Source organism: Cryphonectria parasitica, assembly GCF_011745365.1.
Source record: "Cryphonectria parasitica EP155 unplaced genomic scaffold M406scaffold_6, whole genome shotgun sequence".
In the NCBI taxonomy this organism is placed as follows: Eukaryota; Fungi; Ascomycota; class Sordariomycetes; order Diaporthales; family Cryphonectriaceae; genus Cryphonectria; species Cryphonectria parasitica.
This window is the reverse complement of record NW_024468914.1, coordinates 1,264,279-1,290,263: the sequence shown is the minus strand read 5'-3', so window position 1 is coordinate 1,290,263 and position 25,985 is coordinate 1,264,279. Positions and strand designations below refer to the sequence as shown.

Genomic DNA, 25,985 nt, shown 5'->3' with positions numbered 1-25,985 from the left:
AACGTCCTCAATTCTGAGTCTCCTCAGGAGAGAGACAGTGTGCAATAAAGCGCTCGTGAAAAGGTGCTGTGGCTGAAAGCAATTCCATACGTTTACCGCTCGCTACCCGAACTTTCATTCAGCACATGTATACATAACAAATGCCGCCCGTGACGAATAGTGATCATGATAGATACTTGAGGACCTAACTACGCAGGGCCAAATAGTCACTCCGCATCGTTGAAACTGGAGTCATCTTAATATCTGAACCAGACAATGATAAGGCACCAAACTAAAGAACGGAGTCCTGCGACCTATGACATAGTAACTAGGAGAATGATGGGTTAAATAGCAAGATTAACGAAAGCGGTTTAAGCTTACAAGTGTTTAGATGATGGTTATTCCTAATTCTGCCGGCCTGCGCCGGTCGGGACATAATAATATAGCTTTTATTTTTAACCCTCAATCCGCTGACAACGGCGGTGTAGAGTGGTCTACTGACTACTTTCCCCGAGTGTATACTTATCAAGTCAATCACCACCCTCCACGTAGGATTTACGTAGTATTATGGACGGGAATTGGGGAGTTTCTAAGCCGGCTTTATCAGAATCCTTCTAAATTTAACTCCGTGTACAACTTCATTAGCCTACGTACAAATACGAATATTCCCGTGAACTGCGGCCCAAACATCTCGCCGCTTTGTATCCCGATGGCCAGGATTTGTCAGCACTTCTGAAACCTTGTCCTGTAATCTCTCGGTTACTGCTGACGTAGGAGGATAAAGCTCAGACAGATGGCATTGGCTCGGGTAATTACTTTGTCATCGCGCTCAGACCTGCAGAAGTTCCCCTTAGGGAGGTTGGGCTGACTCCCGGAGGACTGACGTAAACGTCAAACGACGACAATATTAACATGTGAAGCATCTAGTAATGATTATAAGTATGCCCTCGACTCGGTGCGTCGAAACCTCTTGAAACTCCTCTTCACAGAAACGAATATCATTGATACTCTAGTATAATCCAACCAAGGACTCTTGAAACCCTTTCAACCCAAGCAACACCACGTCACCAAAAAAAATGGCCGCCAAGCACACCCTGTACGATGCCTATTTCCCTTTGATTTTCAAGGCCCTCAGTACCGCCGACTATATCCTTGACAAGGCCCAGGCACACGCCAAGGAGAACGGTCTCGACCCTGATGTTGACTACATCAATGCGAAGTTGTATGAGGACATGTATCCTCTGGGCAAGCAGATTCAGACTCGTACATAGCCCTTCCATCCTGCGTACCCAACCCCCAGCGTTTCGTTTCGGGGATGGATTCTAACTTGAGGACAGTGTCAAGGGTGGTCCAGAGATCGATCTTCCACTTGACAGGCCTTGGACCCGGGGACTGGGGTGAAGAGGGGAAGACCTTTGCGGAGCTACACGCCCGCATACAGAAGACCCGAGACCTAGTAAAGCAGGTCAAGCCGGAACAGATCAATGACAGAGAGGATGAAGAGTTGGAACTGTATGTTACCCATTGCCTACCTTCTCACGCTCTCTCTCCGCTTTCAAAGATGTCTTGCACCGAGGCTGACACGCAGACGAAACAGGTTCAAGCCTGGTACCCAAGATAAGGCAACTGTCGGCGACTGGGTGTCAACTTATCTTACGGCGAACCTGTTCTTCCACACTGTCACTGCCTACAACATCCTCCGAATGAAGGGTGTGCCTCTGGGCAAGTTGGACTATCTTAGCCAATTCTTAAATGAGTAAATTTCGAGCACGGGTTATTCGTAGTCTGGCACCTCTTGACGAAGTGAGAACGAGGAGGAGGATCTAGAGAGGTTGCGTCTGTACCCACCTGGAGTCCTTGTAGAGGTTGAGTAGAGAGTGTTGAGTTTAGACTAGGAACAGCTTCTATACCAATAGACTGATACCCACCAAATCTGTCATTAGGAGAAAATCTCACGGTAGATATCTTATGTAACAACACCCCCCCCCCCCCGGTAGCTCATTTTATCAGTCAGGACTAACATCAGTCCCCTTTCAACCTCGTTGCGCTACCGTCCACTGGCTACCCTCGTTCAGTACATTTGTATCCCAGTCACAATTCGTTGGCGTTGTCCTTTCATCCTCCATCTCTTTTCTGCCCCATCAAGACGTGTTGAACCCTATTACCAGATATCAAGCCGAGGTCATCCTACCTTATCTTGTCACTTTGTCATCATTCTGGCCATTGCATAGACCACGTCTGCGGATAGCCCATTTCGAGGTTCGCCTCCAAAGCCGCATCCACGGCGTCCAAATCAAAGCCTGGATCAAAATGTATGAAAAGATCAATATCTGAAATGTCGTCCCATGGCGGCGGCGGCGGCGAATAGTCGCTTTTCTCAGCCTGCTGTTGGTATTGGACCGCAGGAGCTTCGTCAACCGTCGTCGGTGTCGGCTCTGTCGGTGTCTGGGCGTTATTGGTCTCGCCCAATGTGAAGACAGTCGAGGGAGGGTCCTCGGTTGGATCCTCACTATCCAGGCTTGCTGGGCCTGAGCTTATGTCCTCATGGCGTTGCACCTCCACCGCTCCGCCCATCTCACCCTCCTCAGCGCCAGGTCTGTTCTGAACTTCGAGTCTTGTCGCCTGGCGCGGCGTTGTAGCTCTCGTCCCGGCCACCGTACTCCCTGTGGCTGCTGGCCCGTTCGAGTTGGCAAGCCCCTTGGCCGTCTTGTCCATTTCGTTTAATATAGCGATGCCCAGGCCCGCGTTCAATCTTGCGTTGGTGTACACCTCGCCCAGCGAATGCAGCAAACCGACAACCTCTACGAAGCGTGCCTTTGCTCTCAACCTGTACATGGATATTTTGGAGTAGCGCATCTTCAGGTACATGACGCTCAATGACAGTGCGACCGCGTACGGGACAAAGGGGAGGATGTAGATGCTGTCGGAAGAGGAAGAGGATGAGGGCTGGTGAGACAGGGATGACACGACCGAATCAACGATGCGGTCGGCTGACAGAGAGCGACGGGCGTTGACGTTGGGGTGCGGGATGGCGGCGTTGGATGCGTCTGGGAGGGAGGTCCTGGGGTGCGGGTGCCGTCGACAAGATAATATAGAGACGGCATGGTAGAAGACCTCTATGGTGGCTTCGAGACCACCGAGACCACCGTCAGCCTTTCCTCGTCATTTACAGTACTTTTATAGAACAACTCACCAAGTATGGAAGACGGCATTTTCTCAGCACCGGCCTCAAGAATCATAATCTCAAACACGGGAAGATCTACCGAATCCACGCCCTCATATCGGGGACGATATAGAGAGATCACCCTGTTAAGTACCTCCGCCACTTTGAGGAATAATTTGAAGGCAGGCCGCTCCTGTCGTTCAATACAAACGTCCACGTCTCGGTCGATGTCGCGCTCATGCAAAAGACAAGCCCGTCCGTGAAACGCAGCATTGATGCGATCGAACGCCCAGAGCAGACAGAACAGTCTTTCTGCGTCGGAATCATCAGAGCCCTTGCCATAGCCTCGGAGGTGTATACCAAGAGTTTGCGCATAGTGCACGGCTTGACTGAAGATCAAGGGGGACACGTCTCTGTCGGAAGCATGGCGGGGCTGGTAGAACAGAAACATGAAAAGCAAGACGCGGATACGGTCCACACGGTCAGTCAATACATCCGCGTCGAGGGAGGCAAATATGGCCTTTGCTAGGCGGTGATGAAACTCGGAAGGGGTTAGGAGCGGACCACCGTCGTCAACAAGGTGTAGATGACTTCGCGCTCCAGGTTCTAGGCCGGCGGCTAGGGAGATGGCCTGTTTGAAAACACTGTGTCGCACGGATGGTGCATGTACGTCTTTGGTTGCGCCAATGTCGGAATCGTTGAGTATAGGCAGGACAGGGTGGATCTGCTCACAGTAGATCCGGTGGAGATGCTGGTAATCTGAGGTTGGAGGGCATATTGCCAGATCCCCCTCGCCTGCATTGGTAATGCTGCGGTTATGTGGTCTTCGTAGACGGCCACCAAGAGGTAGAATGACCTGAACATGCTTTTTAGCCGCATTTGAGGTATCAAGAGCCGCAGTCTGCCCATCTGAGCTCGGAGGTAAGTGCCGCATCCAGGTCCCAATTTCTGAGTGAAGTCGATGGAGTGACGGCTGCCTAGGATTTTGCCCATCGCCAGCATGAATAAAGACGCTTTCCGGCAGCAAGTCGCCAACGAACCGTGAAGTGGACAGCTCAAGCAGCTGCGAGGCTACCGATGCCTCGATGCCCGGCGAGGTCGTCTTACAAGAAGCTGACGGGCCGGCTGAGCACGATCTATTTTGTGGCTGCGATTGTTGCGCCGATTCTGGCTTTTGCGATATTTCTCGGTGATTAGTCGAGATGGAGCTTGCATGTCTACATCCATGAGGACATTTCTTCTGAATATAATATCAGTGATAGTTCATGAATAACGCTGGAAAACATATGCCAGAAAACGGACCTTTTTCTTCCGGCAAGCCTCACAGGCTTGCTGAACCTGGCGGCGTTTCACAGGCAAGCCATCCTCATCTGAGGCCACAAATCTGACTGGGCGTTTCTGGCCGGAAGGAGTTGATGTTAATTTGGGCGTTTCCGAAAGATCCATCGTGGTATCTGTTACCGAGGCGGCAGAGCCGGTGCCGGAGTTGCAGATCGTATGACCGATGCCCCAGTCGGCCTCACCAAAGGCAAGAAAAGACACAGGCAAGAAAACGTCGGCATGTCAAGGCTCACAAAGTCGGTTAAAGATCTATCCAGTCCCAAACTCTTTGCCATAGAGCACTCCTTCAGGAGAGAAACCCTATTGCGAGACGTGAGGTGAAAAGGTCGTAAAGATACGAAGTCGGAGTCATGCCATTTATAGTATCTCCGTCCCATATATAAGCCACAGCACGCTATGCTTAAAACGGGTATTCCGTTGATCTATGGGTCCGGGAAGATCATTTGTCCAAAGACTGACTGCACATTGGGGACGCTCAATCAAGATTCTGTATGAATGACTGTATTAGTAACTTTCTTGAGACGGTAGTTCCGCTCTCGTATCCTTGATTTCCATCTGTATAAAGACGAACGCCACCACCGAATACGATTACTAGGTATACTAAATATTATAATGACCTTATCCAACATTCGTCTATGAGTTTTGCTTCATGTGCCAATAAAAGAAAATCCATTTTTGAGTCTATCCTGGCTGTATGATATTGTCCCGAGCCGATGATCCGAGCCACAATAAGACGAGCTGTCCGCCCATCATGGACACTCGTCAGCAGCCAAAAGCGCACAGTCGCCATGGGCGCGATGGCAGCCGCCTCACAATCCAAGCGAGAAGGTGATATATCAGACTCCTTCGCATCTCTAGCCGGCATCAAGGACGAACCCCTCCCGGATCAGTTTCGGCTGCTCAAGCTGTCGCTGGTTGAGGGACACGAGGACAAAATCAAGACGAGCTGGAATGCGCTGCTCGAGCGGCTCAGGGTCGAGAACGACATCGTCGCCGAGCAGGGGTCCAATGTCATCCCCGAGCTGCACTTTGATCGGCTTCAGGACGACCTTAGCACCATCCGGGAGGAGATAAAGAAGCGTGGCGCTGTGGTTATCAGAGGCGTCATCCCGGAGCAGGAGGCTCGAGGATACAAATTTGAGCTGGACGAGTATATCCGCAAGAATCCACATACAAAGGGTAATTACTGGTTATTTTCTAACATAGCACTGTCTTTGACTGAACTTTTGACGGTCTGCACCCATGCTCATGCACTGATGTCTAGGATTCCCGGCGCACGATCCTCAAGTTTGGGAATTGTACTGGTCAGCGCCCCAGCTGCGCGCCCGCACACATCCCAACTTCATGGTCCTGCAAAAGGCGCTCATGAGATCAACATGGAATACATCCGACCCAAGATCTCTCATATCCATCTCCAACCCCATATCCTACGCCGATCGCCTGCGCATACGACAGCCAGGGGACGCAACTTTCGCACTTGGTCCGCACGTAGACGGTGGAAGCGTGGAGAGATGGATGCCTGAGGGATACGGTCTTGGTGGTACGTATGATGCCATATTTCGAGGGGATTGGGAATCGCAGTACGACCCATGGGACGCTAGCACGAGGGTCAATGCGGTGAACGATCTATACAATGGCTTGGGAGCCTGCAGTGCGTTCAGAGCGTTTCAGGGATGGATGAGTATCAGCAAGGCTGGGCCAAAGGAGGGAACGTTGTTGGTAAACCCACTCCTGAAACTGGCTACATCATATGCACTGCTGCGGCCCTTCTTCCAGCCGAGAAACATTGTAGATTTGGAGAAGGCAAAGCCAGGGAGTCTGGCAAGGGCGAGATTCTTAGCACCTGAGAATTGGGAGTTTACCAGCGGGGACAAGATGACAAGCGAGATACCAGGGGCGACTCCTGGGTACGGCATGGAGTTTCCTAAGCTGGCCATGCATCCTCACCTCGAGCTAGACAGGACGATGGTCCATGTGCCTCATATCAAGCCTGGGGACTATGTGGCATGGCACTGCGATAGTAAGTTAAGTTACTCACAGACGAAATTGGATCACGTGGCGTGGCTGACAAAAAGAAACCAACCACAGCAATCCATGCTGTTGACTTTGAGCACAAAGGCAAACGAGACTCAAGCGTGCTCTATATTCCCATTTGCCCAGCCACCGAGATCAACGCCAACTACGTCGTACAGATGAGGGACGCATGGACCAAAGGCACTCCTGGGCCTGATTTTCCCGGCGGCAAGGGTGAGTCTGAGCATGTGGACCGGCCAGACGAGAGCTTTCTCAGGTCCGTGGCTGGAGAGGATGGGCCAGCCTCTGTCGGTCTCGAGCCACTGGTTGAGCCTGTCGATGGCAGCGAGGGGGAGAAGGAAGTCATTCGAAGAGTAAACAAGATCTTGGGCTTCTGAACACGTCACCAAACATAAGTAGGCTGAAGTACTCGTTCGTCCCAGACTGTTTTCCGGGGTCTTGTAACATTGACACTCTGAAACACCGTGATGCGCTTACTTGCTACAATTCCTCCTCTTTCAAGCTTTGGAACATCAGCAGCTCACTGTTCATTATATGAAACTACTCCTTTGCATCCCCATCCCCAGTAAAGGCCAACACCCTGTTGTCTCACGATGATGCGGCGTGTGAGGATCGACTGGGCAAATTCAAGGATGGGCACGGCTCAATCTCGGCGGCCGCAAGCGCAGACATGGCATTCGAGCCCGTACTGTTGCTTCCATCTGGCCAGCTTCTGCACCGTTCCTGCGATTCTTCCTTTGGTGTCTCCTTGCACCCAGAGTCAAGTCTGAACTCGTCCTGTGACTGAACCGAGTTCGAAGCCCGACAGGCTGTGCTTGGCATCGAATAGCGGACATCTTGAGTTTTTGAGCTTAACTGGCCTAGTGAGAAATGTCTCTCCATTCCTTTCCCCCCTTCCCTACACCGTGGCGCTGGAGTGAGCCCAGTGCCATATCTCCAAGTAATAGTGCTCGAGGGGCTCATCGTGGATTCGTACGTCGTCAAGCACCCCAAGCTGGCACTACGTGCACGCTGCGCATTTGACCGACTGAGTCTCGTTTGTACTGGAGCTGGGGGATCTGGCAGAAGCGGTATGTCGTAGTTGGTCTGGATAATCGGAGGCTGCGTTGGTCGCACCAGTCTGGCCCTCGTTCTCCAGGAATCCTTGTGGGTATCATGATAAGATGACGGCGTGACTGGGTTCAAGCGTATTGGGCCTTGGTTCCGGACCCAGCTGACGTCGGTATGGCTCCTTTTGCGATTTTTATTCGTGCCGAAGAGCATTGCATTGGGCGTGAGGGCTCGGCGTTGATATAGTCGAGAAAAGAAACAGATGCCACCGGTCACGACAAGAAAAAAAGAAATCGAAGCAGCTATATTCACATTGGACAGTTAGACCTGCGTGTTCAATATGATATTGGCGTTTCGCAACAAGCGAGAATTATTACCTGTTAATCCCACAACAGCCCCAGCTGATGTTCTTGCTTGATAACCGATATCAGTCGTTAAAGGCGAGGCAGACGATCCCAAGGTAGCAATATCCAGTGCAGGGGTATTGGTTGAGGTCGTGGATATGACGAGACAATGCGAATTGGACGTGCGCGGAGCTGTGGGTATGGTTGTAGAAGCTACTTCTGGTAGTAAAATAGCGGTCTTTGGCAGCGCAATTAAAGGTGGTGTGGCTATGTTTGAATCATCGGTCAGCTAAATACACTTCTCACATCTTGTTTCTCTGAGACGTCTTCCCGTCAGTCACTGCCTTCAGTCCTAAATACTCACCTTGCCCTTGAGCCCCATAATCATCGTAATCATTATTGTCGTCGTCCTCGGAACAATCACCATCATCAGGCCGGATCAGTGGAGAAGAGGCACGGCTGGGAACTTCATCCACTCTGCGCTGGACAGTATTTGGCTGCATTCTTCGCAGATTGCTGACTCTGCGGAAACTTCTCCCTCGCGTCTTCAAGTCCATCACAACAGTGCTTCCGGGTGTTTTCCCGGGCCGCCACAACAGTCAAAACACAAAAGACTCGCTGGGTGGAGAGGTGACAGATCCTGTGTGGAATCTGAATCACGAGAATGTCGTGTGAAAGGGAAGGGATTGGCTTTATACAGATGCAAGCAAATAAGGATAGAAGAGAACAAGATATGAAGATGGAGAACCAGTGTTGCGACGAGTTCCATTCCGGATATGCTGCTACCGGAACGAAATGAGTCCTTGTTGCTGATCAGCTTTTTCCAAACCCTCGACCAAGAACTGAGGGCTGTGATCTCCTCATCAACTTCAGTCTCCGGGTCAAGAGGCACTGCAAACCACCAAGGGAGTCCTTGGCTCGTTGTTTCCCCGCTCTTGTGTCAGAAGCTATAGCTAGCTGTCGAGATGAGGTGCAGGTCCACTGTACGCACTGTCAACCTGAGTTTAGTGGTACTAGGCTCAGGGTGATCATATTCATAAGATAATCCCCTTTTCAAGAAGAGAGGATTCTGAATGTTAGCTCGTCTTGCACATAATGGCTTCCCGATCTATGCAGGTCCTCAGGACAAGATGCTGCTAAGCATTACTACATGGAAATTGTCTGAGCTCAGCTCTTGTCTAAGCCCCTCTTTCGTTTGAGTTTCCATAGAATGTCATTGGCGCCGTGATCTAACCCCATGCAACATCTACCGTATGTGACGTCGGAACCAGGACTGGAAAAGGCTTCTGATCTCCGTCAGGTTGACCCGAGATTCCAAGGACGAGACGTCATGATAGCAAGAAACATCTTTGTTTGGACAGATATGACAAGTCTCTACGCGCGGGAGCAGGCATCTAGTTCCCGGGGCAAAAGGGCCGGCATAAAGTGTAAGCACATAGCCACGGGACTTGGGCAGCAGCATGAATCCAGCCTGCATCTATCAGGCGATCACACATAACCATTGGCTCCGAGTCGTTCGTGTCCTGGAACCGACAGCACGGTACACCTATTACATGGTACTCTGTGGGTGTGACTAGGATCAAAGGAGCGAGGGGTTACGTTCCCTGCCTCGAAGGAGTTTGACACACGATAAGGATAGACTACGGTAGGTCAAGCATAATTATCAAGTTTGCTTTCTTGGAGCCATGGTACAGCAACTTAGTGCACATCGGTGCTTTTCTGCATGGCAACCTCGAACTCTCTTAGAGCCTCCACCCTCTGTGGATAGCATTGAAGCGCAGTGCAGTATTATTCGCTCGGCACCGTTAGGTTGAGGCCATACAATCTCTAGCTTTCAACGAGATCTCTCCTGTGGAAGCTAGATCAACAAGGAAAGCCCCTCTCATGGGTTGACCCTAGAGCGTCATATTCGGTGGCTGTCCGTATGGCGAAGAAACTGGACAGCATTGGCAGCAAACTATGCTCGAGCAACTCGGCACGACCACTACGCTTCATGATCAAGATTACATGGAGGGACGGAGTCAAGCGATTCCGCGCCTCAAGTGTCACCATAGTAAATATATCCGTTCAAAGTGTCTGAACAGGGCACGAGAGCCCAGCAAAATCATCTGCACAATGTTGTGATTGAATGAGCCACAGCAGCTGGCGGCGGCCCACCAGGCTCTTGTCATGCTAAGAGAGCATCGCGCCAAACTTAATGAGGTGAAATGTAGCGAAATCTGGTGCAGCGGAAACAACTGGCTAGCTGGATCGAGGAAACAACCGATCCAAATCGGCGTCAGATCTTAAACGAACCAGGGTTGCAACAATCGAAGTGCCCACCCTCCCTGCTCCAGTCCCAAGTTCCTGAGGCGTCTTGACTGCCGTAGACAAAAGAGAATTTGCGGGCGACTATTTTTGACAGGGACCGAATTTTTTTCATGGATTTTCTGATTCTCTACACTCGAGAAATGGAAGCAGTCCGAACAAGGCAGAACATAAGTTGCTTCAGATCATGTTGAAGGTGACAATGAAATCTCTGGTCTCTCATACTTCAATCATCCTTAATCTTCTAGTCTAATACGACCTGAGAGAAAGGGAAGAAACAAATAAAATTCAAAAAAGGAATCTGGTAGTAAGCTGATTTCCGGCGAGAAGAACGCTGTGGGGGGACGGACGCCTCACACGTGCTGAAACATAAAGGTCTGAGCGCAACCTTGGGGGAAAGAAAGAAGAAGAAGAAAAACAAAAAAAATAAAAAATAAAAAAAATAAAGCCCGACTACAACTTCTACTGCCCCCATTTGCCCATCATGTACAGATGTAAGCATGTCTCCTCCGCACCATCACCTTTTGAAGACAGTTTCGTGCAAGAGCACCAGTCTTTCATTTAGCTCTGCACTGATTAGCCATGCGCTGCTGTTGGCAGTATAGGCATGCGGGGGTCTCGATACAACTTCATGAGGGAATGATTTCATTCGTTGTGACGTAGTCTCCAATTCCCCGATAATCATCACACAGCTTTTGGTTCTAGAGAATTTAACTCCTTCGGGGATCAGCGCGACTGTAGACTATATCCTGATTCCAGGCTCGTCTTCCACCAAGTGTGCAGTCGCCAAAAAGGGCATAGACCATACCAATCACCGATCTAGTAACGCCGCATGTCATCGGCGATAGGCTTGTAGGTGGCTGCGGTCTTGACTGCGGTCTTAGACGTGTTAGCCACGACAGCAATCTTCGGGAATAATGGGAAATATGGATGTTGACAAACGAGAATGCAAAGTCATTGAGTTTTGCTTGATGTTATATAGCTTCAGGAAACGTCCAGATTAATCATTGTGTGAAGCATCGAGGAAGCCATCCCATTTCTATCAGTGATCTCAACCTAATCCAGAATCCCAAAAAAAACCTCGACAAACACTTAATTTCGACTGTCTAATCAAAATGTCTACGCCAGTCTGGCTGATCACAGGTGCCTCAGCAGGCTTCGGGCTGATCCTGTCCCTGCGTGCCCTGAAAGCAGGCCACAGGGTCATCGGCAGCGTTCGCAGCAGGACACGCTCTAGTGACGCGGTCAAGTCTATTGAAGGGGCCGGCGGGGTAATCATCGAGATGGACATGACGGAGCCACAGGCCAGCATCGTGAAGAAGGTGCAGGATGCGGAAGCCATCTATGGGCGGATCGATGTCCTGATCAACAACGCCGGATACAGCCTTCTAGGGCCGATCGCGCAGATGACGTAGGTGATGGACTGTAACAATAAACAAAAGCAGGCAGATCAACATGCTGACGAGATTTTCGCTCACAGAGAAAACGAGGTCCGACGTCAATTCGAGACAAACGTGTTCGGGTCCCTGCACACCATCCAGGGCGTCCTCCCCGGCATGCGCTCTCGTAAGACCGGGACGATTGTCAACATCTCCAGCTCGGCGGGTCAAGACGCGCTGGTGACAGGCGGCATCTACAGCGCCAGCAAGTTCGCGCTGGAAGCGATCAGCGAGTCATTGGCGCGCGAGGAGGTCGAGTTCGGCATTTCGGTCCTGATCGTCGAGCCGGGCCCCTTCCGCACAAACTTCCTGGGCGCCTTTGTGGCCAACGAGAAGGGCATCGGGCAGGACACACCCAGCGGGCTGTTGAGCAAGGCGATGGCAGGGTGGAAGGCTGCGGACGGCAAGCAGCCTGGAGATCCGGAGAAGGGGTCCGAGGTGATCTTCCAGGTGGTGTCGGGCGAGGGCGAGGCTGGGGCGCTGAAGGGCAAGATCCTGCGGCTGCCGCTTGGGAAGAGCTGTGTGGCTCGGATTGAGGAGAAGCTGAAGAGTGTGAGGAGCGATGTCGAGGCTTCGAGGGAAGTGGCCTACAGTGCGGACTTTTAAGTTTTTGTTCAGACATCAGATGTTAATCGTGGTGTGGAGGATGCATTTTTGAATGGATGCGTAATTAAGATGAAGGGAAACAATCAGAGCAACTTGCAGTGATATATCGACCTAGATTAATTGGAGGAAAGGCCCCAGTGCCGTATGAGATGAGCGGCCAAATCTGTTCATCTACAGGTCACGGAGCTCAGACGTTTAGTCTATTGTTTGTATTTCGTTCTTAAATGAGTCTAACACCTCTTAGAGGACAAAGCCGTCAAACCATATTTATTATGCCTCGAGTGTATTCGTGTACCTAAATCACAGTTCCGGTTTCAGGACGTGGTCAGGCTCTGTGCACGAGCTACTTACACTGGACGCGATCGGAGTGCTTGTTTACCCCAGCCAGGCCAGCCTAATTACGTGGGCGGCTATGAAAGGTCAATTCACATGTCACATCACAAGGCAGTCTGGCAGACTCTGTCAGCACTGCATCCTATGAAACTGATCTTACCTGTGTTGCCGCAGAAATAATAATCGACCGACATGGGCCACCCGTTGCCACGTCACCTTGGGGTTGAAAATGAACAACAAATGTTTTCTGTTTTCGATTTTATTTTTCAATGCCCATTGGAAGGACAGCAGATCATCGACCGAAATGAGGTTTTTGTTGGTTGCAGGAAATTGCCAGCTTGCCCAATTGACCCAGGGGTCTTGAATGTTTTTTTGTTTTTGCTGCGCGTCGCGGTAATAATTTAATTAGTTAATGCGGGGCTTCCTCTTTGGTGCTTGTGCTTGACTCTTACAAGGAGAAATGCCATGACAGAGGAGGGTTAAAAGAAAAAAAGAAAGCGGACAAGAAGAGAGGGAAGAGGGACGAGACAAAAAAAAAAAAAAAAAGAAAAAAAAAGAAAGAAAATCGAGGCGCAAACAAGACTTTCTTCACCTCAATTGACCGTGAAAGAAAGACTGAACGAACGAGAACAGGAAGACAATGACAAGACAACAACTCGATAGGCTAGGCAAAAACAGTCGATACGCCAACACATCAATGCAACGATTGGCTGACGGGCGCAAGTTGTCATGTGGATCCAACACGCTAAGCGAAAAACAGCAAAAAGTAAACAACAAGAGTACTCCAGTTTTCGCGACTTGTTATTGTCCTCACTCCGATTGCACCCCTGACACAACATTCACCCCCTCGTCCACTCTTCAAAAGCGTTCCCCCTTCTCCCCCCCCCCCCCAGCACAAGATATTCATTTATTAATACGGAGGAATCCGTGAATGACCCTCCCCCTCAACCCACCCCCTTCTAGAAAATGTATTTTTTTCTTCTTCTTTCTTTTCTTCTGTCAAACCCTAAATCCCTCTTCTTATTTCATCCTTTGCTCCTCATTTCTTGTAAATATTACAGTCAGTCAGTACACTTGCAGTAATTAGAGACTTAGGCCAAAATTCATCTTCAATTTATATTACCATCCATCTTTATTCACTCTGTACACTCTGTACTCGGTCAATCGATTCGAACCCTGTCCCGCTGTTCTGTTCTTTTTCCTGTCCACAATGCTGGAACAAGAAGATCTTCCCCTTGCACTGCGGCGTCCTCGTCGAAGCGGTGTGGGCAGCAGAAGCAGCAGCAGCAATAGGGCCCTTCATCTGGACCGACCCACTGAGCCCCAGACCCCTCATCGCCTGCCCCAGACGCCCAGCCGCGAGAGCAAGAAGCGAGTTCGCTTCTCGGATTCGGGCTCAACCGGAGAGGCCGTGCCGAAAAGTGACTCAGTCTCATCATCATCATCATCATCATCATCATCACCAGCCTCGACGGGCCTGACACCGTTCATGTGCCGTACGAAGCTGAGTAACTGCAGCAGTCCTGAGAATGGGCGCAAGAGGCGTCGTCATTCAGGGCCTGCCACCGTCCTGAGCCAACCTCATGATGATGACCACAAAATCTTCACACCCGACCGCGACACCGCGTATTACAGCGGCCAGGTCACATTCCTACCCATGCGACAAGTCTTGGACGGCCGCGTCAAGAGGAGGATTAGACGCAACGGCCTGAGCGAGGAGATGAATGTCATCAGTGCCGAGAAACGACGCAAGGTACTGCAGGACAAGGCAGAGATGGACTCACTCCGAGCCGCTCTCGCCACAAAGGACGCCGAGATTCGACGCCTTTCTGGTGTGACGGTGGTTGTGTCTGCTGGTGCTGGTGCTGACGAGGATGGCGACGACGAGGAGGAGGAGGAGGAGGGGGAAAGCATCGACGACCTCAAGAGACAGGTCGAGCATCTTCGACGCGCCCTCAAGAGCCCTGCACCGTCAAACAGCGACCTCAGCGACAGCACACAGGTCGACTGGAGCAGCGCCATGACAGGAGGAGGTCACTATTCATCTTCTGGTGGTGTTGGCACGAACAACGTCGACTATGACGATAATAACAACTGCCTGGCGATGAACATTGATTTTGAGGACGATGCCGACCACTTTTTCGACGAGAGCTCCATCGCCCAGCTGGCCTGCAGCACGCCCACAAGACGGCGCGCAGACATCAGAAACTCCATTCCCACTCCACCTTCAACCAGCCCCATCATGCGCCTCATCATGCCGCCCATGCGTCAGCTCTTCACCCCGCCCTCGTCTCACAAGTCCGTACAGGTGCAGATGCCAGACGAGGCAGGCCGAGAGGCCGCGCAGGAGGAGCTCGCCTCCCTGCAGCTCGAAGTCAAGAAGCTCACATCCATCCTCGAGACATACGAGGCCATGACCTGCCGCCTGGCCGACAAACTCGCCCCCTTCAGCCCCGAGGACGGCTCCGCAGCCGAAGCGATTCTAGGCTCGCGCTCGCCAACCATCAAGGTCGAAGCGCGACTGAACCAGCTCCTCCGCGCATTCCGAGACCGCACGGCAGCCCTGGCCAAAGTAGACACGTCGCTCGACAGCCTAGGCATCCGGGGCAGCGACGCGCCTCAGGCCATCGCCTCTCTCGCGGCGGCGTTCCGGTCGGCCCGGCTGGAGCTGGAGTACCTGGAGCCAGGCGAGAGCACGCTGCCGCTCTCCGCGTCGGGCGCGGCCGTGCTGGACCTGCTGCTCGCGCGGCTCCGGGAGCTGGCGAGGGAGAGGCTGGAGCATGCCGACACCATCGACGAGTTCCAGGCCGTGGAGGTGTCGCTCCGCAGACAGCTCGGCGCGCGCGTCGGAGCCATGGATGATATGCGGCAGGAGATCAGCACGCTGAAGGGGAAGGTGAAGCTGAGGAACGTGCGGATCCAGGAGCTCGAGGCCGGCATGGACAGGCTGAGGGGGTCGGTGAAGTCGTACACGCGGGACATTGCAGACTTGGAGACGCTGGCGCAGCGGCTGGAGGGGGATTTGGATGCGGCGAACAAGAGCCTGCAGGAGGCTGAAGAGCTTCGCGAGGCACATGAGGAAGAACATGGCGAGGCTCTGGCGGAGAAGGACTCGACCATCTCGGTGCTGGAGAGGAAGTTGGGGCTTGTACTTGAGCAGACTGCAGGGCTGCGGGAGGAGTTGGCGAACTTGCAGAGGCAACATGATGAGCTGCAGGCCAGACACGAGGGAGAACGGGGCAGTGTTGATCAACGAAAAGGATCAGGACTGGAAGGAATGGATACAGAGGTATTCACGCTGAGGACCGAAGTGGACAAGGCCAATAAGGCATTACAGAAAGCGCAGGCCACGGTTCATCAGCTTCGCATCGAGAACAAAGAGATTAAATAGGCGAAGCATAATTTGCAGCAAAAAATCCAAAAAAAATCAACCAGACTTATTCAGTGCATGATGAACGAACAGTCACTCGTCTCTGATGAGTGGTGCCTTTCTTTGCGACTTGTAAAATGAGTATTGAAAGGCTCTCCCTGAGCTGCGAACATGTTTTGCAATGCCTGTTTAACTTTTCGACACCGAGAATGAAGGAAAAGTTGAGAGCCGCGCCCGTTAGCCTTGAGCCGTTGAGGTCCAATAGGGTCTTGCTCGCCTGATATCAGAGGACTGAAAATATGAGTAGCGAAATATGCAATCGCCTCTTTTCAGTATGGTGGTACATGAATAACAGCCCTTCAAACCGCCGAACATCTCATCTCTGGAGGAACAATCTCTGAAGTGATGATTAAGAAGACGGTCCAAGATTCCGCTGCAAGATCTCAAAAGCCAACCGCATAAAAGTTTCCTGGTCGATCACAGCACCAAACCTAAAAGAAAATTAGCACTCAGAAACGAGCAAACCCCCTTCAAAATGCAATCCATCACCATCTCACGAGAAACTCACCCATGACATTTAATCGTATCCCGCAAAAGCTGCGCCAGCGTCTGAAGGCTCTGCAGCTCAAACATGCCAAACTGCTGCTGCGAGCGCAGGAAGTCCCAGGCCTGCACAGGCGTGACCTCGCGGTCAGAGGAGCAGAGCGCCTTCGAGAGCCTCAAGAGGTTGTCCAGCATCGTGGCCGGGAGCGCGTGGTAGTCTAGACATTCTGCTGGCACGGGGGATGTGACACAGGTGGGAGATGATACGGCGCAGACTTGGGAAGAGAGGGTGAGTGCGTGGCCGGAGGGGTCGTCTGGTTTGTCGGGGTTACCGTGGAGATGGTCGAGGCAGGGCTTTTCAAGTCTGAATGGGAATGTTGAGTTAAGTTTCCAAATAAATAGGATGTAAAGAAAGTGTAATGAGTAACTTACGACAACACAAACTCCACTCCCAAGCCGACATGATCAACGTCGGCAACACACACTACTTTCTGCTGCAGAGGTGGGCTCAGCCCCGAGTCGACAGTAGTGGAGTCGGAGAATATGCTCGGCGAAGCAGGAAGAGGTTTGTTGGCATTGGCATGATGAGGAAAGCCGATCAGGTCAGCACTTTGAGGAGAAGACACGGCCACTGGCAGGTCAGACGGAACGGTTCCGCCGTGCTGCTGCAGCAATCCCACCAGGGTCTGAACGGCGGCGTTGAGGCGCTCGTTCTGCCTCAGCAGCTCTGTCTCGCGGGCTCGGCTCTCCGCCACGGCTTTTTCTAGGTCTTTGACATATCTCTCCTTGCGCTCACGATATGTTCTGCGTTGTTTGAAAGATGGCAGTCAGCATATGGCCCCCCCCTTTTTTTCTTCTTTTCTTCCAATGGGGGCTGTGATGATGATCATGGTTTCTTAAACTTTTTTGCAAGGGAAAGTAACGACATGGGACCAGAAATACTTGATAAACACCATCTTACTTACTGCTGTGCTTGCCTGAGCTGTTTGCGGCGCTTTTGAACGCGATCCTCCTTGGGAGCTGTGAGAGATAACAAGCCAATCAAATGTCAGCTTCCACGGACTTCGACTAGCGCCGCCACAATCCTTTTTGTAGGCATTACAATATTGATGAGAGAGAGAAAAGAACGGTGGAGGGGGGGGGGTGGTTAGGAGAGGTGGCCACACGCACCACCAGGGTTGAACATCCGGAAGATAGGATTAGGCATCTCGATGGATTTGCGCAGATAACAGGCAGTCGATTTGGGACTTTTTCAATTGACCCACCACAGATGAGCAACGATGGGACAGGTCACCTAAACGGACAAAGACTTTGGGAGGGATGACGCCTTTGGGTCACGGATCGTGTTGCGTGATGGGAGTCGCAGCGTTTGGAAAAATGATACAGCAGCAGTAAAACAGGTAGGGGGGCCTCACATGCAAAAGGGCAACCAGATGGAAGGATTTGACAGTCGAGTCATGCTCGGCACGGAAATCTTCAGGTGTCTTTCTCTATGGGGCTGAGCCGGAACGCCACGGATGACGTGAGACGGGGTTCGATCCAACCAAACAAGACCTGGGGCCAACGGCTTCATACGGACCGTGGGGACCGAATTTTGATAAGAGTCTGAATAAGGGACACACGGATAGTGAGCCCGGTCAGCGAAGATTAGTACGTATTGGGCAAAATAATCGAGGGATCAAAGGTGTTGGCCTCGAGATGAACTCTTCACCGACGTATCTGACTAATGAATATTATTATCTTTTGTTGTCGGGACATTATAAACAAAATTGTCTTTTCTGGCGATGGCGCAGACTGCCAGAAACCAAACCCTTGCTCGTGCATGAACGAGGACAAGAGAGGAGGAGGAGGAAGAAGAAGAAGAAGAAAGAAAGCGGGTCCAAGGGTGTGGCGTTCCCCAAGCCCGTTGGTCTCAAAGAGGAAATACTGATTAGTATAACATCCACACGTAACGTCGTTACATCGGTGTGGTAGCACAGGGCATGCTTAGACGTGAATTAGGGGTCCAGATTTGTCTCCAATCAGATGCAGCAGTGCCTGTGTTCCCCTAGATGTCCTTGAAATTGCACATCATCACCCTTATACCCAAATTGGAGATTCTGATCATATCAACAGTCAACACAACAGGAAAATTGTATAATGATGATCTCCAACATAACATGACAAATGATGTATCGATCCGAGCATATTGAAAAGGTTCATTACGAAGGCATTTGTGATGTAAGAAGGCAGATATTTAATAGATAGCCCTTTGGTCTCACGGACTATAAACATGTCCGTTCGTCCACCTAAGTCTAGTAATACATCAATCAGACCAAACTTCTTATTATATACAGGAACATTAGGTCACTATTTTATAGACCAGCATCTGTCAAAGTTGATCTGATTGGTTTAAACACCCCATCTTCACACCCTATACCCTATCGTCATCATGTACGCACTCCCCACCGTTGTGGCCCTCATGGGACTACTCCTCCCAGTCTCTGCGGCCCCGTCCTCCACCAGGTCCTGCGGCGGCAAAGGAGGCCACACAGGGGGTGGTTCTGCTGCCGGAGCCAAGGCCATCTACGTGCTAGACAACCAGGCCAAGAACGCAGTCATCGCCGTGCCCGTCGGGGCTGATGGCTTTCTCGACACAGCAGCCGGGTCGACCACGCTGACGGGCGGCGCGGGGGCCAGCGCCATCAACGCCGCAACCAACGAGTCGGCTGGGCCAGATGCCCTCTTCAGCCAGTCTGCACTGGCAGTCTCTGGGAATGTACGTTGGCAACACTCAAAACAAAGCACCACATCATCCTTCCACCCGAGCCCATCTCACTAACACTCCAAACCAGACCCTCTTCGCCGTCAATCCAGGCTCCAACTCCCTATCCATGTTCACCATCGACCCCCGAGACGCCACCAAGCTCACCCTCCTAGGCCAGCCCGTCCCCCTGCCCGGCGACTTCCCCAACACCGTCGCCGTCTCGGCCCAGAACAAGCTCGCCTGCGTCGGCCTGACGGGCGCCAGCGCCGGCATCTCCTGCGTCTCGTTCGACGCCTCGTCCGGGTGCAGCGAGGCAGACGACCTGCGCGCCCTCGACCTGGGCCAGACCACGCCGCCTGTGGGGCCCACCAACACCGTGTCGCAGGTCTTCTTCTCGGCGGACGAGAGCACATTGTTCGCCACGGTCAAGGGTAATCCGGCAGTGAACAACACGGGGTTCCTCGCCTCGTATGCCATAACAAGCAACAATACCGCCGGCCCCTCGGTGGCCGCCACAGGCCAGCAGAGTTCACCCCCGAACACGGCGATGCTGTTCGGAGCCGCGACGATCCCGGGTTCCACCACGAGCCTCTTCATCGCAGACCCGTCCTTCGGCGCAGCAGTGATTGGGGTGCAGCAACAGGAGAGCACCAAAGGTACGGGCCAGACCGTCCTCAGCACCAGCGCCGAGGCAGTGGTTCCAGGCCAAAAGGCCATCTGCTGGCTGACCATCAGTCCGGCGACGGGGACGGCGTTTCTGGCGGACGGAGGGCTCGACAGGCTCGTGGAGGTGTCGCCGGGGAACGCGACGATCCTGGGAGAGATTGACCTAAGTGCGAATGGGGACCCGGGCCTGATTGACATTGGGGCGGCGGGGGTGTTTCTGTATGCACTGAGCCCTGGGAACGGGACGACGGATGCAGCTGTGACGGTGGTGAGCACGAAGACGATGAGCCAGGTACAGCATGCTGATCTGAGTGGGCTGGGTGGGAGCAAGTCTGCGCAGGGGATTGCGATTTTGACCTGAGAAACAGAGCTAGGAATAAATTTGCATGAATACGTGGAGGATCGAAAAAAGCTAAAGGCTTAGTATTCTTCCTTTGAGGATTATAACTCTTATTTTGATTCATTAAAATTCTATTCATGTGGGGCTAACCCATTGATCCATGGACCATGAGGCTTCATTCTTTTACTCCCCATCCCACATGCCTCTCTTGCCCACAAACGTCCCATTCCCCACGGCCGGGTCCGTATAAATGGTCAAGACATCTGTCGAGTTATCATATTCCGATGCGGTATCACACACCTCAGAATAGTTCCCAAACATGTCAGCCCTCTGTTGGAGGAATTGCTCAAAAGTCGCCCTCGAGCACGTTGTGCCAGGCCCGTCACCACAGTCCGGCAGTTGCTGTGGCGCATTGTTCACCAGTGCCCGGTAATAATCACCGTCGTCGAACCCATAGCTCCCGCTGCAGTTCAGCCTCTCCACCGCGATGTTGGTCATAAAGGGAAGGACATGGCTGCTCCGCCACGCCCGGCGGTGGTTGATGGTGTCCTCAGGCATCGTGTCGTTCACATTGGCGGGCCCCGATGACCCGCTAAAGGCCGAGTTGTTGAACAGGCCCATAGCCACGAGCACCATGGGCGGCAGCTCGCGGTGCGTGAAGCTCACATAGAGGTCCTGTTGCGCATCTTCAGCCATGAGCAGGTCGGCAGTAGCCCGCACCCACGGCATGCCCACGGCTCCTGCGACAGGGCTGCCGTAGCCAACGTTGTAATGGTATTGGAGGTCGGCAGTGTATTCCCAGCCGAGCCAGTCGTCAGGTCCAAAGAGCTCCAGGTTGCAAAAGGGCGAAGACCCTCGAATGACCGTCTCGTACCCGCACATTTCCATCATGCCGTAGATGTCGTCAGCAGTAAAGTTAAAGCTGGGCGCTGCAGCATTCAGACGTGCCCTGACGGGCCCTGTGAACTTGTCTAGGTACACTCCAGACTGGTCACTGCCCGCGCTGCCATCGTACAACGGACAGCTTGAATACGGCGTAAGGGTGTCGGCACCGCCCTCGTCCGACTCGTACACAGACACCAGGCCAATAGAGTTATCACCCCCGGCCGGCTCAAACCCCCGGATTAAAGCCTTGGCCGACTCGTACGTGCGCTCGGCAGAACTGGCCCAGATGCGTGGCGGCAGGGCCAGTTTGTCGCCGTACCGAAAACTAAGGCTGACACCTAGCTGGGCGGCCTCGAGCTTGCCCACGCGGGTGAGGAGCTCCTCCTCGGCGGTGGTGACAGGTGGCGTCCACGAGGAGAGGAAGCTGAGGGCTGGGGCCGTACTAGTCCAGTCGATGGAGGAGGTGAGGTTCTGAAATTTTTCCACAAAGGGCGAGAGGTACTCCTCGTAATCGTAGTCGTTGGCGTAGATGGCGGCGTGGCGGACAAGGTAAGCGGCACGGACGGGCGAGCAGCCTTGAGGGGTGGAAGGGTCTGTTGGTGGGTCAAGAGGTTCGAAGTAAGGAGCCACGCCGGCGAGGTGCTCGAGAGGATTGAAGGTGTAGCTGCTGTAGAGGGGCACAGCGGCGTGGACGGTCTGGAAGAGTGAAAGAAGGACGATGGCGCCAGCAGCAGCAGCAGCAGTGCTACTGCCGAGGGAACAATCTCTCGTCATGGTGGATGAAATTATCGAGATGATTACCTCATTAAGTCGTCCTCAACGAAAAGAGGGAAGGAGGAACGGAGGGCAGCAAGGTTCAACAACAACAAGTGGAAGGAACCATGGACTGTTTTTATAACTGTGCCCGACTGAACAACTGAACAACTGGAGCTTCAGAATATAAGGCGAAAATGATGTTGCAGTCTCCACTGAACAGCAAACGACGTTGTGCAAGCCAGTTCATCCACTGCCCGTTGTCACTCACTAAATGTGGCTGGATATTATTTTCATGACGACATACAGTCCAAAAGGCTCCAGGAAGGAGCCCAGTGGGAACTGCCGGCATTGGCTAGCCAAAGGGTCCACAGCCAAGATGATCACTATTCAAGCTCATTAAGCCTTCTTCATCCCGGCTGAGTCGTCTTGGCATCTCGTCACCGCGGAAGGCCCGTGAACTCCCAGACCACAGAGCCCACACCGCCATAATAATTCTTGTCCGTCCGTGAGACTGCTGTGTTGTCCAAATGGTGCATCGATTGGTTTGTCATTTCTGCCTGGGCCCGAGTTGCAGGGTCTCGAGGAGCTGGCGCGCTGACAACGCGTTGAAATGGTCGCACAAATTTGCCCTCGTACACCAGCTGACAACTCCTCATCGAGATGAACGTCCCAGCTCACTGATATCAAATGCTCCGTAGAAACCTCTCCTCTGTCACTGTGGCGTCTTAGAGGCATTTACATGTTCAAAACTTGTTGTGCATTGCCCAAGAGCTCCGCTATGGCCGTCCGTTGTCAAGGACATTTTTATGAGCCTCTGTACATGTGGCCCATCTGAACGAACCAGTTTGACAAAGTCTTCCAGGCGGGAAATAGTGCTTTCATGTTCAGCAGATTGGATGCTGTCCAAAATACACATCACCTACGGCGGTGCTGGCGAAAATAACACCTCAAATTATAAGGATGTGCAACAGCTACACTTCCAACACTCCCATCAAGACATTGAAGGGGGGTTTTTTTCTCTCTTTTTTTTTAAAAAAAAATTCTTTTCCCCCCGCTGAGTGTCTCCAAGGACTCAAATTCGGGCAGCACTAGGCGGAGGAGCTGACACGTGATAGAGTAGAACAGACCTAATTACTGCTTTGACTTCCTGTTGTGCTCTCCATACGAAGTTATAGCTCACTTTAAGAAACAACGAAAGGTACGATATACTGGCATTCATACATACACCAGCAAGTCTCATCATGCCACGACAGACAGACCAGACTGGTGGGACGACGCCTTCCGACACATTAGGCTTGAGTCTGGTGTTTTGGCCCATTTCTTGAGTTTGGGCGCAACCTCGTTGGGAAGAAAGATACTGGCGGGTTGACCTTGCAACATGCTTTTGATCTCGCCTCTTCCGTCTTTGAAGAACTATGCTGGTGCGAGGTTACTTAAGCTGCTTGGTCTCACCGTGCCTGTGTATAAAGAACTCCAGACTCTATGTTGCAAATCGTCCTTGGTACTTACTGCACTTCTGACCCTGCTATCTGTAGGGAAAATATAGGTATAGCCAGTTCTGAGAGACCTGGCGATCGCCATTATTCCCCAATACTATCTTCCAGCAACAGAAATTTGCACTGTCCATTTGAGTTTGGCATTCCATTCGGAAGGTATTCACTACATGTGTCTCAAACTAAGTGCATCGGGTGTGTATTACAAGAAAGCATAGAAATCTTCAAACGAAGTTAGTCTTACTTCCATCTGTAATACCTTAAACATATGCTTCTCACCACTTATCCACTAGCCAAACATTGAAGGAAGAGAAAAGAGAAAACGGTCCCAGCGACTGTAAGTGTTACTGCTGTGTACCAAGAGCATGCACTCAAGTGCTTGAAAGTGCTGAGACTCATAGTGTTTACTGTACTGTAATAATAGTTCAATGGTAGGGCTAACCACAATAGGCAGCTAGCGATAGCAGGGTTCCCACTGCCAGGTCCCGCCCCGCTAACCAAAAAAATTTGGGGGACTAAGTCGTGACTTTTTCTTTTTCTTTTCTTCGTCCTCTTCCCTGCATCCTTTTCTGCGCCATAACCGCCCCCCTTCCACCCCTTTCACCCTCCCACGATCTATAGGACGGGGAAGTGGATCTTAAAAAATGGCCTCAAAGATCAGTGAGACCCACCACACGGGTGGTCCTCAGCGGTAGTCCATCCTGTGACCATCCCCTCGTCCTCATCCTCGTCCTCGTCCACCATCACCACCTCCTTCTCCCACGCTGTGTCCTTCTCGTGCTCTCGTGTGTTCCGGTGCCCTTAGCCCCCCACCCTTCTCATCAGATGAGTCCTGTCCACTCCGTGCTGGCGCCAACGAGCAGCCTTCCTCCTCTGCGAAATCCGGACCCCGAGAGAGTCAACGAGGACACCATCACGTCCGCTCTGCGCAATCTGACCGACATCTACTGCCCTCTTCCTCGCGCTGCTGCCTTCAACAAACCCTCCCTGTCCTCCAAACGAGCAGTTTACCTGACTGCGCCTGCCACTAGTGGGATCGCAACACCCGTGCCTGTCGACTCTGGCTATGCCTCTGGCGAGGAGGAAGACGAGAAGGAGGAGGAGGATAAACAGGGACAACAGGATCAGCATGGATGTGACATTGCCGACACGGACGCCATTGCAAACCTTCGTAGCGACACCTTTGAGCGGGAGTTTGCCGTGCGCTGGCTGACGACCTTTGTGGCGCGCGCTGAGGAGCTCCTATGCGATGCCGACGACGACACCAGGCAGAGACTGATCGATGATGCCTCATATATACTGGCCTCCTTCAGCAATGCCTCGGACGCAGACGAGGACGAAGAGGCGGGTGCCATGGTCAGGGACTTTCAGTTCTGGCTGAAGCCGCAAAAGGAGGGCGAGGAAGAGCACGAGGACGAGAGCGCATCCATCAAGGTTCGGCTGACGGACGGGACGCCGGCTGTTGGTTCAGATCACACCGATGTGGGTCTGCAGAGCTGGGGCGCGTCCATCGTCGTGTCCGAGCTGCTGTGCTCTGGGCCCCAGCGGTTCGATCTGTCTGTCGACGCCCTGGGCGCCGCGCCGCGGATCATCGAGCTGGGCGCTGGCACAGGTCTCGTAGGCATCACCATGGCCAAGCTGCTCCCACGCCTGGGCATGGCGGGTGCAGAGGTCATCGCCACTGACTACCACCCAGCCGTGCTAGCTAACCTCAGGGACAATATCGCCATGAATTTCCCTCCCAGTAGCAGCAGTGATGCCAGCGACGAGGACAAGGAGTATCCTGTCCAGACCTGCCTGCTCGACTGGTCGGTCCCCCGCCTCGAGGCGCCGCTGCTAGACAGGCCCGCGGACATGCTAATCGCGACAGACGTCGTCTATGCCCCTCAGCACGCGACCTGGCTGCGTGACTGCGCGGCGCGATTGCTGGCACCCCATGGTGTCTTTTGGCTCGTCGCGTCGGTGCGGCCCAACGGCAGGTTCGAGGGCGTCACCGACACTGTCGAGTCTGCCTTTGCGGATAGCGAGCTGTGTCCGAGGTCGGACGACGGGCGGAGGGTATTCCGTATCCTAGACAAGGTTGGCATCGAGAAGCGCAAGGGCATTGGGCGGGCGGACGAGGTTGGGTACCGGATGTTCAGGATCGGTTGGGTCGAGGTGGAGGCGGCCGCGATGAACGAAGAGGAGGAGACATCATCGTCATGAAAGTGCGTAGATGGGAAGGATGGAAAAGAAGAAGAGCGGATCACGTGAATTATGAATCGAGGAGAAAGAAAGACGACTAGACCTAGAGACGATACCCGCAAGACTTTACATATATTCGATAGACGTACAGTATTACACGATAGACTAGACTAGAGAAGAGAGAGAATAGACATGCACAGACGGTTCTTGGGGCATAACAGATGGCAGAATGACAAGACAAAGAGTTCGTAGTAATTTCGTGGTCTATGAGAACATGAACTGGATCGAAGGTGGACTGATTGATGCAGGGATGTGGGCCTCCTTTCCCCTTCTCTATCATTGATTTGTTCATATTTACGGGCCAAACCACCCACGAAACATCAACAGCCGTTCTCAGTTTCCACCA

General features: G+C 52.5%; 9 protein-coding genes across 9 annotated transcripts; 6 read left to right on the top strand and 3 right to left on the bottom strand.

Annotated features, from left to right (window-relative positions):
- Nucleotides 1–927: 927 nt before the first annotated feature.
- Nucleotides 928–2,785, top strand: M406DRAFT_357062 (uncharacterized protein). Its single transcript, XM_040923582.1, has 3 exons — nt 928–1,242; nt 1,317–1,491; nt 1,577–2,785. The coding sequence occupies exons 1-3, from the start codon at nt 1,056–1,058 to the stop codon at nt 1,737–1,739; spliced, it is 525 nt and encodes a 174-aa protein (XP_040774348.1). The 5' UTR covers nt 928–1,055; the 3' UTR covers nt 1,740–2,785.
- Nucleotides 2,786–5,271: 2,486 nt separating this feature from the next.
- M406DRAFT_261233 (DUF1479-domain-containing protein) lies at nt 5,272–6,894 on the top strand (the record flags this gene model as incomplete). Its single annotated transcript, XM_040917425.1, has 3 exons — nt 5,272–5,662; nt 5,748–6,512; nt 6,572–6,894. 3 exons carry the CDS (start codon nt 5,272–5,274, stop codon nt 6,892–6,894), a joined length of 1,479 nt encoding a protein of 492 aa, XP_040774347.1.
- Nucleotides 6,895–7,105: 211 nt separating this feature from the next.
- M406DRAFT_74001 (uncharacterized protein) lies at nt 7,106–8,414 on the bottom strand (the record flags this gene model as incomplete). The annotated part of the gene is made up of 3 exons (XM_040925683.1): nt 7,106–7,869; nt 7,945–8,103; nt 8,276–8,414. 3 exons carry the CDS (start codon nt 8,412–8,414, stop codon nt 7,106–7,108), a joined length of 1,062 nt encoding a protein of 353 aa, XP_040774346.1.
- Nucleotides 8,415–11,333: 2,919 nt separating this feature from the next.
- Nucleotides 11,334–12,263, top strand: M406DRAFT_261439 (NAD(P)-binding protein; the record flags this gene model as incomplete). The annotated part of the gene is made up of 2 exons (XM_040917440.1): nt 11,334–11,629; nt 11,699–12,263. 2 exons carry the CDS (start codon nt 11,334–11,336, stop codon nt 12,261–12,263), a joined length of 861 nt encoding a protein of 286 aa, XP_040774345.1.
- Nucleotides 12,264–13,806: 1,543 nt separating this feature from the next.
- M406DRAFT_293038 (uncharacterized protein) lies at nt 13,807–15,987 on the top strand (the record flags this gene model as incomplete). Its single annotated transcript, XM_040919065.1, has 4 exons — nt 13,807–14,087; nt 14,232–14,442; nt 14,494–14,652; nt 14,719–15,987. The coding sequence occupies 4 exons, from the start codon at nt 13,807–13,809 to the stop codon at nt 15,985–15,987; spliced, it is 1,920 nt and encodes a 639-aa protein (XP_040774344.1).
- Nucleotides 15,988–16,046: 59 nt separating this feature from the next.
- On the bottom strand, nt 16,047–17,909 carry M406DRAFT_103807 (basic-leucine zipper transcription factor nucleus DNA binding regulation of transcription, DNA-dependent). The gene is made up of 5 exons (XM_040915083.1): nt 17,680–17,909; nt 17,475–17,529; nt 16,942–17,313; nt 16,535–16,873; nt 16,047–16,457 (listed from the first exon to the last, which is right to left on the bottom strand). The coding sequence occupies exons 1-5, from the start codon at nt 17,714–17,716 to the stop codon at nt 16,376–16,378; spliced, it is 885 nt and encodes a 294-aa protein (XP_040774343.1). The 5' UTR covers nt 17,717–17,909; the 3' UTR covers nt 16,047–16,375.
- Nucleotides 17,910–19,066: 1,157 nt separating this feature from the next.
- On the top strand, nt 19,067–20,276 carry M406DRAFT_230663 (uncharacterized protein; the record flags this gene model as incomplete). Its single annotated transcript, XM_040915847.1, has 2 exons — nt 19,067–19,267; nt 19,344–20,276. Coding segments are annotated over 2 exons (1,134 nt in total), but the record flags the coding sequence as incomplete, so codon positions are not given.
- A 168-nt stretch (nt 20,277–20,444) lies between these two features.
- Nucleotides 20,445–22,196, bottom strand: M406DRAFT_340965 (phosphoglycerate mutase-like protein; the record flags this gene model as incomplete). The annotated part of the gene is made up of 2 exons (XM_040921609.1): nt 20,445–21,813; nt 22,171–22,196. The coding sequence occupies 2 exons, from the start codon at nt 22,194–22,196 to the stop codon at nt 20,445–20,447; spliced, it is 1,395 nt and encodes a 464-aa protein (XP_040774341.1).
- A 2,024-nt stretch (nt 22,197–24,220) lies between these two features.
- Nucleotides 24,221–25,600, top strand: M406DRAFT_293032 (uncharacterized protein; the record flags this gene model as incomplete). The annotated part of the gene is made up of 2 exons (XM_040919064.1): nt 24,221–24,384; nt 24,427–25,600. 2 exons carry the CDS (start codon nt 24,221–24,223, stop codon nt 25,598–25,600), a joined length of 1,338 nt encoding a protein of 445 aa, XP_040774340.1.
- Between the last annotated feature and the right edge of the window lie 385 nt (nt 25,601–25,985).